The 16,014-nt window shown below is 38.9% G+C and overlaps 1 protein-coding gene across 1 annotated transcript in view; it reads left to right on the forward strand.

Annotated features, from left to right (window-relative positions):
* The window catches only part of CCDC18 (coiled-coil domain containing 18), a 2,776,331-nt gene that overhangs the window by 767,011 nt on the left and 1,993,306 nt on the right, over positions 1 to 16,014 (forward strand). Inside the window, exon 6 of the mRNA XM_044086821.1 lies at positions 8,637 to 8,747. Within this exon, the coding sequence (XP_043942756.1) occupies positions 8,637 to 8,747 (111 nt within the window). The remainder of the gene's footprint in view (positions 1 to 8,636; positions 8,748 to 16,014) is intronic.

Here is a 16,014-nt window from a genome sequence, read left to right on the forward strand (position 1 = left end):
AAATCCACTACCAAACATTAGCGGACCGGAGTTCCGCTGTGGCGACCCCTAACCGGGATAAGCCGAAAGACACAACAACAACCTATTGTTACTTAAGTAAATTGACAGTGAATGATAGATGTAGTTATATAATGTTTGTTATAGGCAAAGTTCTCACACAGTGCCATGACAAATAACATACATGTTGTTGGTACCACACAACACCACACTGAACCAGTCACACACAGCTCAGACCAAGACCTTAGAAGCTAGATCAAAACTTCTACTGAACACCCTTACATATAAATTCCTAAGTACAAGTTACTTCCCACTGTTAAAAAATAAGCTATTAAACAGGGACCATAGTTAGTCTCAGAAATAATGATTCATTACTCCTAGTGCAACCCTCATTTAAACTAAGTACAATGGAAAAAGCATTCTCTTAAATGTTACCTACAATGTATTATGGCATAAGACATCTGTAGGATCTAGACAGCGCCAAGCAGGAGATAAAAGATGATCTCATAAAGCAATACAGATACAAATGTTCCAATTTTGAAATTGTATTCTAGGTTCAAGATGCTAGATAGTGAAATTTTGTGTTAGCTGTAAATAGTACATGTAATATCTTTAAATATTGCAGCTTAGTTGTAAGTAGTACCTTTAATAATTGTAAATATTGTGACTTTTCATTTTACTTCTTTTGACAGTTGAAATAGATGTGAATACTGTAGTAGGCATGCATTTTTGTATTTCTTATAACTGCCAGATAATTGTTCTGCTGCTCTACATCTGTTGTTCTGTTTGTGTGCAGTTCATAAGCATTGTTTGTGTTGTCCCAGTGGCCCAGGTCATGGCCAAAAAGAGTCTTCAATTCAGATCACTTAGATTAACAAACCTAAATAAAATAAATTTCATTTCAAAATCAGTTTTCTTCTAATAGGAAAACAAAATGTCTACTTCCCTTAAAACAACACCTACATTTTGGCAAAATGAGTAAGTAAACGCCATCCAGTAGCAGCCTGGGTATAATAGACATGAATATTCCATACAAGTTGTATAAGGTCATAGTATTTGTAAAAGAAACAGTAATAACATATTTCTGGAGTGAAACAAACTGCAAATAAAGCATATTTCAGTCATTGTGTATTAAGAAACTGTAAAAGTTTTGTTGTTCCAAAATTTGTCAGTGTTCCTAGAAATACCTGGTCCACAGAGTAATCAACTTCCCACATGCACTGTAATATATATATCCAGCGATGAGTTACCTACAAAATTAATGCTGCTTTATGTCAAATCTTCATAATTATGAAACCCATCACTTTTCCTGTCTTACATAAACTGATATGATCCCAGAAATGGTTATATTTAGTAAAAGGGATTTTGAGAGCAAAGTGCCATGCAGAAGAAAACGCACAAAAAAAGCTGAGTTCTGCAATTTTGAAGTCTCAACGTTTAGTGGTTGTAATTTTGACAAATGTTGATCAGACCCTAGCCTTAATAAACATAACAGTTGATGCCTCACATAGGTAGAAATATCAACATTTGCAAAATATATTGTTTGCCATCCCTAAAACTTGCGTAATGTAGCCTTTTAATGCACTAAGGCATTACTGTCTTGTCTGTACTGGACAGATGCATCATAATTTGTACCTGAGAGCATCCTCGTGTTGTAATTTTGTTGGATACATGTCTTTAACCATTAACCACTAGTATTGTAGTTCAGCCTCACTGTAAGTCAACATTCAGCATTTGCAGATATCCCCCCCCCCCCCGTTCTGTCTAGATTCAGACATACACACAATTGTGTGTGTTTATGTATATATGTATAATATATACATAAGTTTCCTAACCAAGTCCTGCCCTGGTGTAGTCTGCATCCTTTCCCCTCATCTGTCACTGCGTACAGCTCAAGCCTCAGTCATTTGTATAACAAGTCATATGGTCTTCAAATTTTGTGATCTAACATCACACATCTCTAGTTCTCTTACTGCATACTTACTCCAGTCAGTCTTGACTCCTTTGATTTTATTACCTTATAATGTATTCAATTCTATCAACTTTGACTTAATTTTACCTTTATTTGATTTTGTATTATCAGTATGTGCATTTTGTTTATCTTTTATCTATAAACATGTAATTTGTAATGTAAATTTTATGTAAAAATAACTCCTTGATTTAATGCTGCGAGGTGGAGCTTTTCTCCCTGACCTCAGCTGAAAAAAAGTAAACTTTACCCACATGGACTTTCCCAGTAAATAAATAAATAAATTAGCCATTTTACCATGCATTGCAAAATGCAAGTTTTTTTTATGTGCAGAGCTGCTAGCTATGCTTATAAACTTGATCTGATTATGTCAATTTTCATTCATTCCTCAACGTATGGTTTTGGATCCGATTAGGCTGTTACTCTAGGTAGTGGCCACCAACAAACTCTCGAGCTCTTTTCCTACCCATAATGCACTATGCCGAACATCCTCCAGATCTCATTTGCTGCTTTCGCGACTAGACGTGGTTGACTGCGGCTCTCGGGCTATATCGTTCAAATAAGTGTATACTGTTTAAAATCTTAATTTTCAAGTCATACTGTAAATAAATCTTCGTTTGCTAGATTATTTATTCTGTCCGTTGACTATTCCATTTTCTTGTTCACTTTTACACTACCGTGTACACACTTGTAAGTGTATTCTAAGCTACCATTGTTGGTAGGCCTTTCCTACCCCATTTTTCTTGTCATTTAAATGGTATTTTACCTTCCAGTTTCTTGGTTAATTAATCCATCTTTTTTTCTTGGGGGTTAATTATTAATCTTTTCTTTCAAAAAATAAGGAAAAAGCCCATCATCTTATTTTATTCCTCAATCTTCAACTTATTGTTGCTGTTGTTTATTGTTTGCTGTTACTGATCTCCTTTGCTATGTCTGAAAAGGGATTCAAGAAATGTGAGAGATGTGGGTATAAAATGTCTTTTTCTGATGTCCACACTCTGTGTCTCTACTGTTAGGTGCAGACAACCTAGCTCAGGATTGCAACATTTGTCATAGTTTTAATTCACAGGCTTTAAATGAGAGGGAAAACAAATTAATGTTAAAGGATTTGTTACCAAATCCATTCTCTGATGTATTATCTGGAGTTCAGTCTCCTAAAGTTAAAGTTAGGGACCCTTCGAAAAGGTCCAGATCTGTGAAATCTTCTCCTTCAATGTCCTCAGAGCCGATAAAAAGAGAGAAAAATTGGATTCTAAGTCTTCTAGGATTTGACCTTTTTCAGATCCGAGCAATTATTCCAGTCTGACAACCTCAGATGCAAAAAGATCCACTTCAGATATGAAATCTCTGGATCTGAAGCAGTTGCCTCGCACTGTGTATTCACCCACAGTGTATCCGGTACTGGTCAGGGTGCTGTCCCCTTCAATGGTGCCCTCTCATTCTTACAGAAGTCTCACTGAGGTAAATGTGGAAAGATGACGAGATTCTTCACGGAGCAATTTCGGAATGTAGTCTTCACAGTTTCCACACCCTTGGGTCAGGAATACCGTTCATCTGCTACTCCAACAACATCACCCCTGTGACCCAACATATGGTGTTAGAGTCCTTGGATCTGAGAGTTCTGGGCCCTTCTGTGTCGGATCCGAAGAAAACATTGTCTTCGGATCAGACTGTTATTCTGAGTGCACCAGCCCCCATTCCTTCAGAGCCAGAGCTTCCAGGTTGGATTCAAGGTGATAGGATCAGCTCAAAGTTTTCAGAGCCGTTTCTTTCTCTCAGAAATTCAGCACTGGACAGCTAGTTTCTGGCTTCCCCCTCAGGTGGAAGTCTCAGAGCGCAGAGGGAGGTGGTGGGCGCCAGAAACATGCTTTCTCAGCTCCATTAGCTTCCTTCTCCCCAGAGCGGTCTGCATTCGAGGTAGTGAAGAGAGTTTTCTCTGCTCCGCCAGGTCAGACAAGTCCATCCCCCTTGGATCTACCCTCAACATCTCTGCTGACTTTGCAGTGTGATCCACAGCATTCTACGCCACTGAGACAGCCAGCCCAGAGCTTCCAGACTACCCAGCCAGGTATTGTTATCTCTTCAGATACTTCTCCGGATAATCCCACTGAAGAAGTCCCTAGAAAGATAATGTGCAAGAGGAGGCACTTGGACTTCCCCCAGGCGACCATCACTGAAGATGTTGACTTTGATGACAGAGAAGGGTTCCCAAATCACCCAATGACATCTCATTCGGAGACATCCTTGAGATCCTTAAGTAAAAGGGTGGTCGGTCTGCCCAAAACCCAACTCCTGAAGAGTCAGTATTTCTGGAAGCTTTCGGGACTTCCCTGTCTACTTCTTAGGTCACTCTGTCCACTGATGAACTTAATGGTTTGGTTTCTAAGTGAATATGGAAGAACCTGATATGACTGAGCTGATCCCCAAGGGACCAGACAGGATTTTGGCTCCACTGGTAGGAAGAGAACATTGGAGTAAGGGAGTATCGGTTGATGCAATGGACATGGTGGGCAGCTACAAAGAAGGAACTGTCATAACAGTATTCCACCATCCATCCTGCTAATAGAGAATCTAAAGCACTGGACAGATTTAGGTACAGAATATATGCTTCAGCGACATTTGCTGTCCATCTGCTGAAGTACTTGGCACACTTCACAAGATTGCAAAGGGAGTTGATTAAGGAACTTTCAAACTCCCTTTGTGGCCACTACTACAGAGGCTCAAACTTCTGTAGCCTTACAGATGGCTACCCTCCAATCTATTGCAAATTCATCCATGAAGCTCATCTTGCATATTGCGAAAGGTGCCTCAGGGGCTGCAGGTTCAGGCATTTCCATCAGGAGGCATGCCTGGATGTGCCTGTGTGATTTTGCAGAACCCTTCAAGTCATCTTTCGTCAGTGCTCCTTTTGATGGATCTGCTTTGTTTTGTCCCACAGTAGAAGACACACACTCCAGGTGTGAGAAGGATGGAAAGACCTTGTCTGCAGTGGGGGTATGTATTTTGACCAACCCTTCAGCAGACCTTTTCCAGTAATCAGTGGGAAGGTTGAAAGATGTGGTTCAGGAAGTCTTAGGGTCCTTTCCAGGACACACATGACAGTAGTTCCTCCCAGAGCCAGAATGGCAAAAGAAGCCCCCGTGGCGGATGAGGACTGCAAAACTGAGGTTGTAGAGAGAGATTTTCTGATAAGACCCTTTCAGTACTCCTGAAATTAAGCCCGATTGTCTTCCTCTGGAGGCAGCTGGTGTCACTTATCTTTGCACCAGGAAGCCTGGCTAAGCATTAACAAAGGATACTTGGGTGCAGAGAATTATTTTCAGATGTTCTATTATTCCCTTTTCTCTCCCACCCCCATTATCCAGTAAAATTTGCAATATTCCACCCAATCAGAAGGAAGCAGCAGCACTGGAAATACAAAAGCTGCTAGAAAGAGAGTAATACAAGAGGTCCCTCCAGACCAAATATAATTTGGAACTTACTCAAGTTTCGTTTTAGTGCTAAAGAAAATAGGGGACTGGAAACTGATTTTAGATCTCAGTGTATTGAACAAATCAATTCGACACACCCAGTTCTAGTTGGTCACAGTTCAGTCCATTCTGCCTTTTCTGAGCAAGGATGGCTGGATGTGCTTAATACGCATTCAGGATGCGTACCATCACATAAAAATTAACAGATGATCCAGAAGGTACTTGTGATTCTGGCTGGGAGCCAGTCATTGCTAGTTCAAAGTACTGACCTTTGGCCTCACCACAGCCCCTGAGGTGTTCACCAAGTGTATGGCAGTAGTAACAACTCACTTGAGACTGCAGGGGATTCTGGGTGTTTACATATTTGGATGACTGGCTCATTACCACTCTGACCAGGCATCAACTTGTACAAGCATGAGACCAAGTGTTGCAGACTTGTTCAAGTCTTGGTATAACCATTGATCACAAGAAGTCACATTTACAACTGACTCAAGACATTAGAATACATTGGAGCACTGTTCAACAGAGTGTCTGTGGTAGTATCGCTTCCTGTTTTCAGAGTTCAAACAATAAGAAATCAGGTCAAGAAACTAATTTGCAGTACCAAAATTTCAGCTTGGTTGATTCTACAAGCCCTAGGATTCATGTCCATGTCAATAGTCTTAGTACCTTTAGCAAGATATCACTTGAGAATTCTGGAGTGGATGCTATAAACACAATGGTGAGTTTTTCTCAACCTGTGTCGATGAAGATAAGAATAAATCAGGTATGCAAGAGGTATCTCTTCAGGTGGATGCAGTCACAATAACTGTCACTAGGCTGTCCTTTCATTCTTCCTTAGCCCAAGGCCATAGTGACCACAGATGCTTCCCAGATAGAGGGGGGGGGGGCATTTTCTGGAGGAGACAGTCCAAAGCACTTGGTCCCCCTGAGGAAGCGAACTTGCATGTCGATGTTCTGGAGATGAGTGCAGTGCTCTCTCCCTGTCGGAACAATTGCAATCCAAACAGACAACATGTCCATGGTTTGGTACATTAATAAACAAGGAGGAACCATATCTTACCCCAAGTGTCGAGAAGCCCTGAGGTTATGGCAATGGACGATTTCTTCTGACAGCTTTTTAATTGCATCACATATTCTGTGGAAGTCCAACGTGATAACAGACAAACTGACCAGGTCCATCTTACTACCTCAGGAGTGGTCACTCAGCAGCAAAGTGACAGACATAATTTTCCATCAGTGGGGCCAGCCTTGCTGCATCCTTTTTGCAACCCCCCCTAAACAAGAAGTGCAGCAGCGTCTTTGCCCTAATCCCCCCTCCGCGGGAGTCACCAAGGGATGCTGTACTGCATGATCACCCCCCCCCAGACTTCTATATGCTTATCCCGACTCCTTTAATTCCCAAATTATTCCAGAAAGCAACCAGGTTGAAGATCAAAATCATCATCATTGCACCTTAACTGGCCTCAACAGATTTGTTTCTCCTTCCTTTGGCCTCATCTACTCTACCACCCTTGGATTCGGGATCAGACTCCAGACCTTCTGTTGCATCCAACAGGCATGATTTACCCAGAAATTTCAAACCTCAAACTGACTGCATGGTTTCTTCAATTCCATTAATAGCAAGGCAACCTATGCTTTCTTCACCTGTCCGTTCCGTTCTGTTATCTTCCCATAAATCATCAACTAGAAAACTCTACAGAAGAAAATGGAGATAATTTGTTTATTGGGTGGAGCAGAATCACATAGAACCTTTCTCAGCCCTGATGCATTCTGTTCTTGAGTTTTTAGCGGCTTCCTCTAAACTATGCGAAGCATTGTTGAAAGGTACTCTTCTACTTAGACCTCCTTACAAAGATTTTATACCACCATAGGATTTAAATTTGGTACTGGAAGCCTTGACAGTCTCCATTTGAACCTGCAGCTAAATGTGATTTCAAATTCTTAACTTGGAAGACTGTCTTTTTAGTTGCAATTACATCTGCTAGAAGAGGTTCAGAATTCCAAGCATTATCTTCTAAGCCCCCTTATCTGGTTTTCCACAAGGACAGGGTCACCTTATGTACCAATGCTGGCTTCCTACCTAAGGTGATGTCAGAATCCAACATTAACCAAACCATTAACCTGCCAATATTATTCCCAAATTTTTCAAATAAAGGAGAATATGTGCTGCACTTACTGGATGTTCATAGACAATTGCATTTCTATCTGCACAGAACAAAAACAAATTAGAAAAGCAGATCAACTCTTTCTTTCTTTTGTACATCACAAAATGGATGAAACAGTCACAACTATAGCCAGAGACTGATTCCATTTCATTTGTCTACGTAAAATTGAATCTTCCCCCTACCAAAAATCATTAAAGGTGCATTCAACTAGATCTGTGACTGCTTCTGTTGTGTTCCAATCCAGAGCATCCATGGACCATATATGTGTGGCTGCTACTTGTTCAAATCCTCATACATTTATCACTCATTACAAACTAGATCTAGTCTTGAGGGGAAGAGTGGCCTTTGACTCAACCATATCCTTCCTTAGAGTCCACCCAGGAATTTAGTTAGCAGGGGACTCTGTCTCACATTGAAGAATGAATGAAAATTGACATCATCAGATAAAGAAGTTATGTACTTAGCAATAACGTGCCATCTGTATTGTCCATTTTCATTCTTCCTCATCTCCCGCACCCTCCATTTCTCACAAATGACTTCTGGAGAAATGAGACCTTTAAGGACACCAAGGACATCATATGTCCCTTGTGTTGAACTCCAGTTATGGCAATTCTTTTATAGTCTTTCTCTCTCAAGCTATACATAGGACTTGAGGGATATTAGGCATAGTGCATTATGAGTAGGAAAGGAACTCAAGAGTTTGTTGGTGGCCAAAAGCTAGTGTAATGGCAGAGTTGAATCCAAGTGTTGGATCCAATCCCATACGTTGAGGAAGAATAAAAATGGACAGCACAGTTGGAATGTTATGGTAAGTACATAACTTCTTTTTTCTCTCTCGAAGTTATGTTCTGCCATATGCTATTTTTATATTCCTGTGCACTGAGCTGCTAGTAATACAACTTTTTTGAGGTTTTTATACCGGGAGTATATGAATTGGGTCTACAGTTATTGCTACGTCTACATGCTTTTTTATAGCTGCACACTGTAATGCATGTTTTTGTTGATAGTAATATCCTGTTTTCTTTACTGTAGCTCAAGAAGCTGCTGTCTCAGTTGCAGACATTGGAAAAACAACTAGAAGAAAAAACTGTTGCTTATTCGTCATGTGCTGCACAGAATGCTGAACTTGAGCAACAACTTGTGGTATGAATTAAGAAATGTTTGTATTGTACCACATACATTTAATAGCATGTTTTTGTATACTTCAGTCATCTGAAATTGTTGATTACTTTAAATATTTTCTTTCATTTGGTTTTATTGGGAGCAAAAATGTACGGTATGTTAACCATAATGTCATACAAATAGCAGAAAGATGTTACATATCTTTTTTTTTCTCTAGTTTCCTTCTTTTTTACCCTGTACCTGCTAACCATAGTACCATAGCTTTCTATCATAATGACTACTCTTGTCCATATTATCATGGAAAGTACATGGCCTTACAGACATAGGCAAAAAAAACAAAGAATAATGAATTATATTAAGAAATGTAGTGTGCAAATAGCAATGCTGCTGGCGACATATTTGAATGGAAATGAGCATGAAATTTGTCAAAGTAAGGATTTCAGGATGGACATTTAACTGAATATCAGGGACAAAGGAAAGGGAAGCAGTAATACTTATTACTTCTGGGGATCCAATAGTGATAGAAGAGAAAAAAATAGTAATGGTATTTTTGTGGTAATAAAGGACTATTGGCAAGGAAAGAGGATTATGCTGTTATGTATTCATATTTCTCCAAAACTGCTGATATGGAACTTAAGATGATTTGGGGAAAAATAATCGGCTTTCAACAGGGAATATTATTTATGGGTAGAAATTGGAACTTAATTTGCAATAATGAGAACGTATTAGGGCAACCTGAAATGGAAACTGTAAAAGATTGGTGTAGATTTATTTTTAAACAAGAAACATCGTTATTAAATTAGCATGTATGACATAGGCAATGTTACATTTATGTAAATGAAAATAAACCATAGCGACCCAGTCTCAGTTGCAAACATTATACATTACTTTTAACATATCCAGTCATTGTTAGTCAACCATTACATAGCTCATTCAAGTGCTGCCTTCTTGTAAACCTTGTTTGTCCTATGCTTGTATTGATCCCACACTTCCCATTTTTTCCTGTGTAATTTGCTCCTACCCTTTTCTAAAGATCCAAGTTCTAGTTGCTTTATCTCTCTTACTATCTTCACTACTTCCACTAAAGTTGGTTTAGACTTTGATTTACATTTTCTAGTAATTACTTTTTGGCAACCATCATAATTAGACTCAACAAGGGCCTTACTTATGTCTAGGCAGTTTCGATTCTGTATCATAGCTCAAAAAATAATTTCCCTAGTTACTCCTATTTGTTCACCTAGCATCTCTGACAGAGCAGTCTGCTGGGAATCTTTAAAGTCTGCCAACTCATTACACTCCCAGAGAATATGTTCCCAGTTACCTCTTGCTTCCTCATCACACCTCCAACATTTGCTGTCTGCCTGAGGAAAAATTTTTGGAAGTCTGCTTTGGGTATAAATTTACATGTGTAAAGACTTCCAGGCAAAGATCCTAAATCTTCTAGATTTTGTTGCATATTTGGGAGACATACTTACATCCCCCATTGTTTCTTTGTGAATTGCTCATCTAATCTCTCTTCCCAATCTTTCCTAACCTCCTCTGATTGATTCTTATAGTTATCATGCAATGTTTTATGCACGCTACTAATTATTCCTTTCTTAATGGCAACTTCTTTTCTAGATTCTACCAAAAACTCTACCAGTGCTGGTCTTTCATTTAGGACACCCCCCCTATTTCTTTCTGTGCCTATACTCTTAAGTCAATCCTTGATATGGAAGGCAGTCTCTAGCCTGCAGTCCAAATAAGTTCTTGGCGTCTTCCCATTCTATTACGGTTCCCTCTCTAGTTATTTGCTCCTAATACCTTGGTTCCTTTGTTGGTTTTTGTCCAGTATAGTCCCGCCCCCTCTTGCTTATTGTCTGTATCCCTAATTGCAGTCATTCCTATTGGCCGAATTTCTCTTCTCAAGTCCCATGTTGTCTTAGTTCTTAGAAGACCTTCTGCTACTTTATGAATATAATATTCTGTATGATTATTGTTCTCCTTAAAGGTCTGCATCCAAAATCTCAGTCTCTCCCTGTTACTTGAACTTCCCTCTGTTTCGTCATCATCATCATCTCTTTCCACTTTGAATTATAGTTTCTGCTTGTGCTATGTGTAAGAGCCTTAACTGTGTTGCTCTGAAATACTCTTTCAACTCTGGTAATCCCAGTCAACCCTGTTCTACTGGGCAAATAAGCTTATCCCACTTGACTCTCCCCCTCCCAGATAAAGTCATTCAGCTCTTTACTGGTTGCTATCCACAACTTCTCCTCTGGTTGATAAAAATATGCCTGGCCATTGTGCAAGACTAAAGGGGCTAAAAACATTTTAACTGCTTGTATCTTACTATTGATGTCCATATAACAGGGCTTCCATTTTCTCAATTTTTGTATTACCTTTTTAGTCTCTTCTCACGTATCCTTAGCTGCCACACTATGTAATTTTTAATCTGTACTCCTAAATACTTCATTTTATCAGGTCCATGTATATATATGGATATTGCTGAGCCAGTTCCTATGTGGATACATAGTTTACCACTATTGCTTTTGTTTTAGCTTCACTATTTTTGTATCCTGAAAAGGTTTGAAACTGTCTTAATATGTTCCACAGCACTGTAATGTCCCTTTCTGGTTTTGTCCGGTATAAAATAATGTCATCTGTAAATAGAGCCAGCTTTTCTTGACTACTATACCAATTATATCCTTGAATTTCTCAGTCTGTTATTTTCTTGTGATTCTAAATATAATGCAGATAAAAAAGGGGAGAGAGGACACCCCTGCTTGGTTCCTCTGCTCAAACAGAAATCATCAGAGAGGACCCCACCCACTTAAATATTTGCCTCTGATCCTTCATACATCCTTCTAATCAACCTTACAATTTTATCAGGGAATGCAGATGCTTCCATTGCTCTACTCATAAAATCCCATCTTTCTCTGTCACATGCTTTCTTTGCATCAAGACCCATCAGCAACAGTGGTATTTTCTTACATTCTGCTTATTCTAGATAGTCAGTGTTCTGATGATGTCAAATGTTTGCTTCCCCTCCGCAAAACCATATTAATCCACATCCATCAATTTTGGTATCATTTTTGCCATTCTTGTAGCCATTATAGACATAAACACTTTATAATCATGATTTAGTATTGAAATGGGCCTGTATGAAGCTGGATCTGATGGATCTTTACCCTCTTTAGGTATTACAGCTACCACAGCTTTCTTCCAGGATGTTAGTTATTCTCCTCCTCTTAAAATGCTGTTAAACAAAACCTTCCAGATCTTTATCAGTTTTTTACTCCTAGCTTCCCAACTTCCACAGGAATACCATCTGTTTGTGGGGCTTTCTTGTAGATTTTTATCTCATCTCCTCCTTCCTGTTAGTAATTGAGCCTCCTCTCCCTCTAGCCTTTGCATATTTAATTCTTCCATAAACCTTTTCACTTGTACCTTTTCTTGATTTCCATATTTCTCTGCTTTATACAGAATTTCATAAAATTTCTGAAATATTTTTAATACTTCTGCAGGATCCCTTGTTATTTTTCTTGTTATAGGCTCCCTAAGCTTGGTGACAGCCCCTTGTACTTTCTGTTGCCTGAGTCGTTGTGCTAAAGTTTTTGTGCTCTAGAGATATTATCAAAAAAAAAAACAGTTGCTTAACAGCAGTCTTTGTAAACTCATGCATATTATTGAGGTAATCCCTTATTTTCTGTTTAGCATTCTGTAGTTGCTGCTGTTCATGTTCTGTGACATCCTCCCTATTTTGAAATACTTTAATATTTGTCAGTCCCTCTAAATAATTCTTGCATTACTTCTTAACCATATCAACCTTTCTTTTATTTCCACCCTATTTTTAAATTCCACTTTCATTTTATCCTGCTCCCTAGTTACATTTTCAGAAAAAGTTTCTATCTTCTCTAATAACTCCTGGATAATTTGTACTACCCATTCCTTGAGTTCCTGTTCTTTCAACAGATGGGAAAGCACCAGTGTCTCATTTTTATTTTGTTACCCTGTGCTTTTATTTGTTACTGTTGGCTCATGATCTGAAATAGTTCTTGGCTATATATCAAGGCCTTGAAATAAATGTAGATATTCCTGTGAAATATAAATTCTGTGTAGCCTAGCCCAGTTTTTGTATCTTGGGGAATAATATGCAAATTCACTCCAAATTCCTAGTACTGAAGTCACATCTTCCATGCCAAATATTTTCATAAGTTTTTTTTAAATCTACCCTCCTTTGTTATATTTCCCTTTCTGCCTCCCTGACATATCTTCACTGTTCCAAATCAAATTCTCGTCCCCACCTACAAGTAATATTGCTTGCTGAAAGCTGATTATTTCTCCCAGAATTTTCTTTAGCTCCATTATAGCAGTTTTTGATGGAATATAATTACATGCCAGTGTAATCCTCTTCTCTTGCCAGTACTACAAATCTACCATTATTGTGTTTTTTTCCTCTTCTATTACTATTGGAGCTCCTCTTGCAATTAATATGAGTACTGCTGTCTTCCTTTGCCAGAGGTATTCCACTGAATAACCATCCTTAAAACTTTCTTTATCAAATTCACATGTTCAGTTCTTTCCAAGTATGTCTCCTGTAGCATAGCTATTTGCACTTTACATTTTTAATATGGTTAACTACTCTTTCTTTTTTCGGGTCTATATTATTACCTCGAATGGCCAGTATATTGAGTACAACTCCGTCGACACATAAATGCTCAACTACACATTCAGCAAGCCACCAAACCATCGAAAATGAAAACCTTGAACGTGTTTGTTGTCCAGCAGCATGATTGTGGGGATGAGGAAATATATCCTTTTCCCCACTGTAATGCACTCTCAAAGTTGGTATATTTAAGTAGGGGGTGTGTGGGGGGTGCAGGGGGGCTTGTCCCCTGCAAAAAGTGTGTTAATTTAGTTTTACTTAGTTGGGTTTCACTTACCTGAAAGGCACTTTTGATGACGTGATGCGTTCACTGTTTACATTTTTGATGGTTTGGTGGTTCACTGAATGTGTAGTCCGGCATTTGTGTCGACAGAGTTGTATTCAATATACTGGCCATTCGAGGTAATAATATAGACGCTATTTTTCTATTTATCTGTGAGACCATTAACGCTTAAAGACATTATAGAAAGAATCATATTGTTGAGGGGTTATTATTCACACATTTATGTATAACAACTTTTTTGTTAAATTCCTGGTGCCAGCTTTTGTACTACATGCATGGCAAGTTTATCTTTTATACAGTTGTTTCTTGTCATCTCCATTTGATCCTATATCATATCTTGCAAAAAAAATTGTTTTATTGAAAACCCTGAAATAAAAATATCCACACCCCACCAATACCCCCCTAAAACCTACTAAGATAATACGCAAAATTATGTACATCTTCAAATATTGAAGTTTTAACCACCTGAAAGGGACAAAAGTTTCAAACTGACAGCCACATACACAGAATCAAGCTAAGCAGAAAGAAGGATTATCCATGCTAAGACGCATGACAGAGCCTGTGATTATGGTTTTCTTATCTTTATAGCTCTCTCAGATGGGAAAACACTTGACTGCTTTCAGAAAACATTTTCTTCAAGCCATTTCACTTTATCAGATTGTGTGCTAATGAAACGAGAACTAGATACAGGACTGTTTACTAGAAAAAAGACCTTATAATATTCAGTATTCTTTTTCATTTACTTGCTTTCTGTTAAAACGTGTTACTATACAAGTCTAATGGCCTTAACCCAGTAATTCCTCCATGCAAGAATGAGAAAAAGCACACTTAATTTTTCTTTTGTCATGCTATTTTAAACAAATCTCTTTTTTCTACATTGCAGTGCTACAGTTCTTAAAACTGAACAAAGAGAAAGAGAGAAGGCAGAAAGAAACAAAAAGAATAAACAGAAGCATCCCGTTTACTTTACTATCCCCATTACACTTAAAAATAATTGAAAATAAATATTTTGTAACATGCAGAGAAAATCACACACCACTAAAATAATACTGCTAAAAAAATTGTTTTACTTACAGTTAACTATCTCCCTCCTCTTCCCCTCTCCCGAATATTTTTCCAAACATTAATGACGTGAAGTAGGGGGGCGGCCACGGTGGTGCAGCAGTTAGTGTTGTCGCCTCACAGCAAGAGGTTCTCTGGTTCAATCCTTGGCTGCGGTGCCTTCTGTGTGGAGTCTGCATGTCCTCCCTGCAGTCGTGTGGGTTTCCTCCGGGTGCTCCGGTTTCTTTCCACATCCCAAAGACATGCTGTAGGTGGATTGGACACACTAAATTGGCCCTAGGTGTGTGTGTGTGTGTGTCTGTGTCTGTGTCTGTGTGTGTGTGTGTACGCACACACACCTTCTGTGGAAGGTTGGGCACCAGGCTGGCAACTCTGGACAGTAAAACTGTACTGCCAATCATGAGCGGACAGGTGATCCGCTGTGGTGACCCCAGACTGGGAAAAGCCGAATGAAAAAATAAAAATGACGTAAAATAGGGCATATGCTTTATAGTTCCCTACAGTTTTCACAAAGTACAAACAAGTCCAGTATTTCCAGATTTTCTTGTTCTCTCCTGATTCACAAGTATGATTATTGCTTTGTAGTTCGACAGTTGTCTATTTCGAAGTTACTGTTTTTAGTCTCCAAAGGTTACTGACCTGAAGTAGGGCATATGTTTGAGTCCCCTGCAAGTTTAACAAAGTCCAAGAGCCCAATATTTCCAGATTTTCTTGTTCTTTTCCTGTTAATCTCCACCTCCCAAATACTGTCTCTCCTTCATTTCCAGTGCAGTCTCGATTCTTCTAGTCACCTCCTGTGCTTTCGCCCTCTCAAGCATTTTCCATTGAAACACTGGGAAAGGTTTCACTGGCACAGTCTTTCTGTGGCCTTTTTACCAGAAGAACAAGAAGCAGAATCTCCTTCTGTTTCACAGATCACTTTTTGTTGGACAAACCTTTGTATTTCTTCCTCAGCATGTACTTATCAAAAAAATGTTCTTGTTCCTCCAGGGGAAAATATTTTGAAGATGGCTGGGTACAGCAGATTAAATCTCATGCCTGCTTCTCGACATTCCCTATATAATGGAATTAATGTATTCCTCTTCTGCCTGGTGTACAATAAGTAGTCATTTTCCACAAACACTGTACTGTCTCCCACTTTGTGTTTTGTCCTTCTGTCACAGTCATCAGAATCAACTCCTCCTGCTGTTCCTGTTGTGGAATACCAGTCCAGTTGCTTATTTGTGCTTTCATGAAATTAAGACAGTCTGTCCTTTCCAGCTTCTCAGGTACTGCAGAAAATCTCAGGATGTTAAGTT

The sequence above is a fragment of the Protopterus annectens genome, chromosome 10.part0 (genome assembly GCF_019279795.1).
Source record: "Protopterus annectens isolate FY-2018-M chromosome 10.part0, PAN1.0, whole genome shotgun sequence".
Lineage (NCBI taxonomy): Eukaryota > Metazoa > Chordata > Ceratodontiformes > Protopteridae > Protopterus > Protopterus annectens.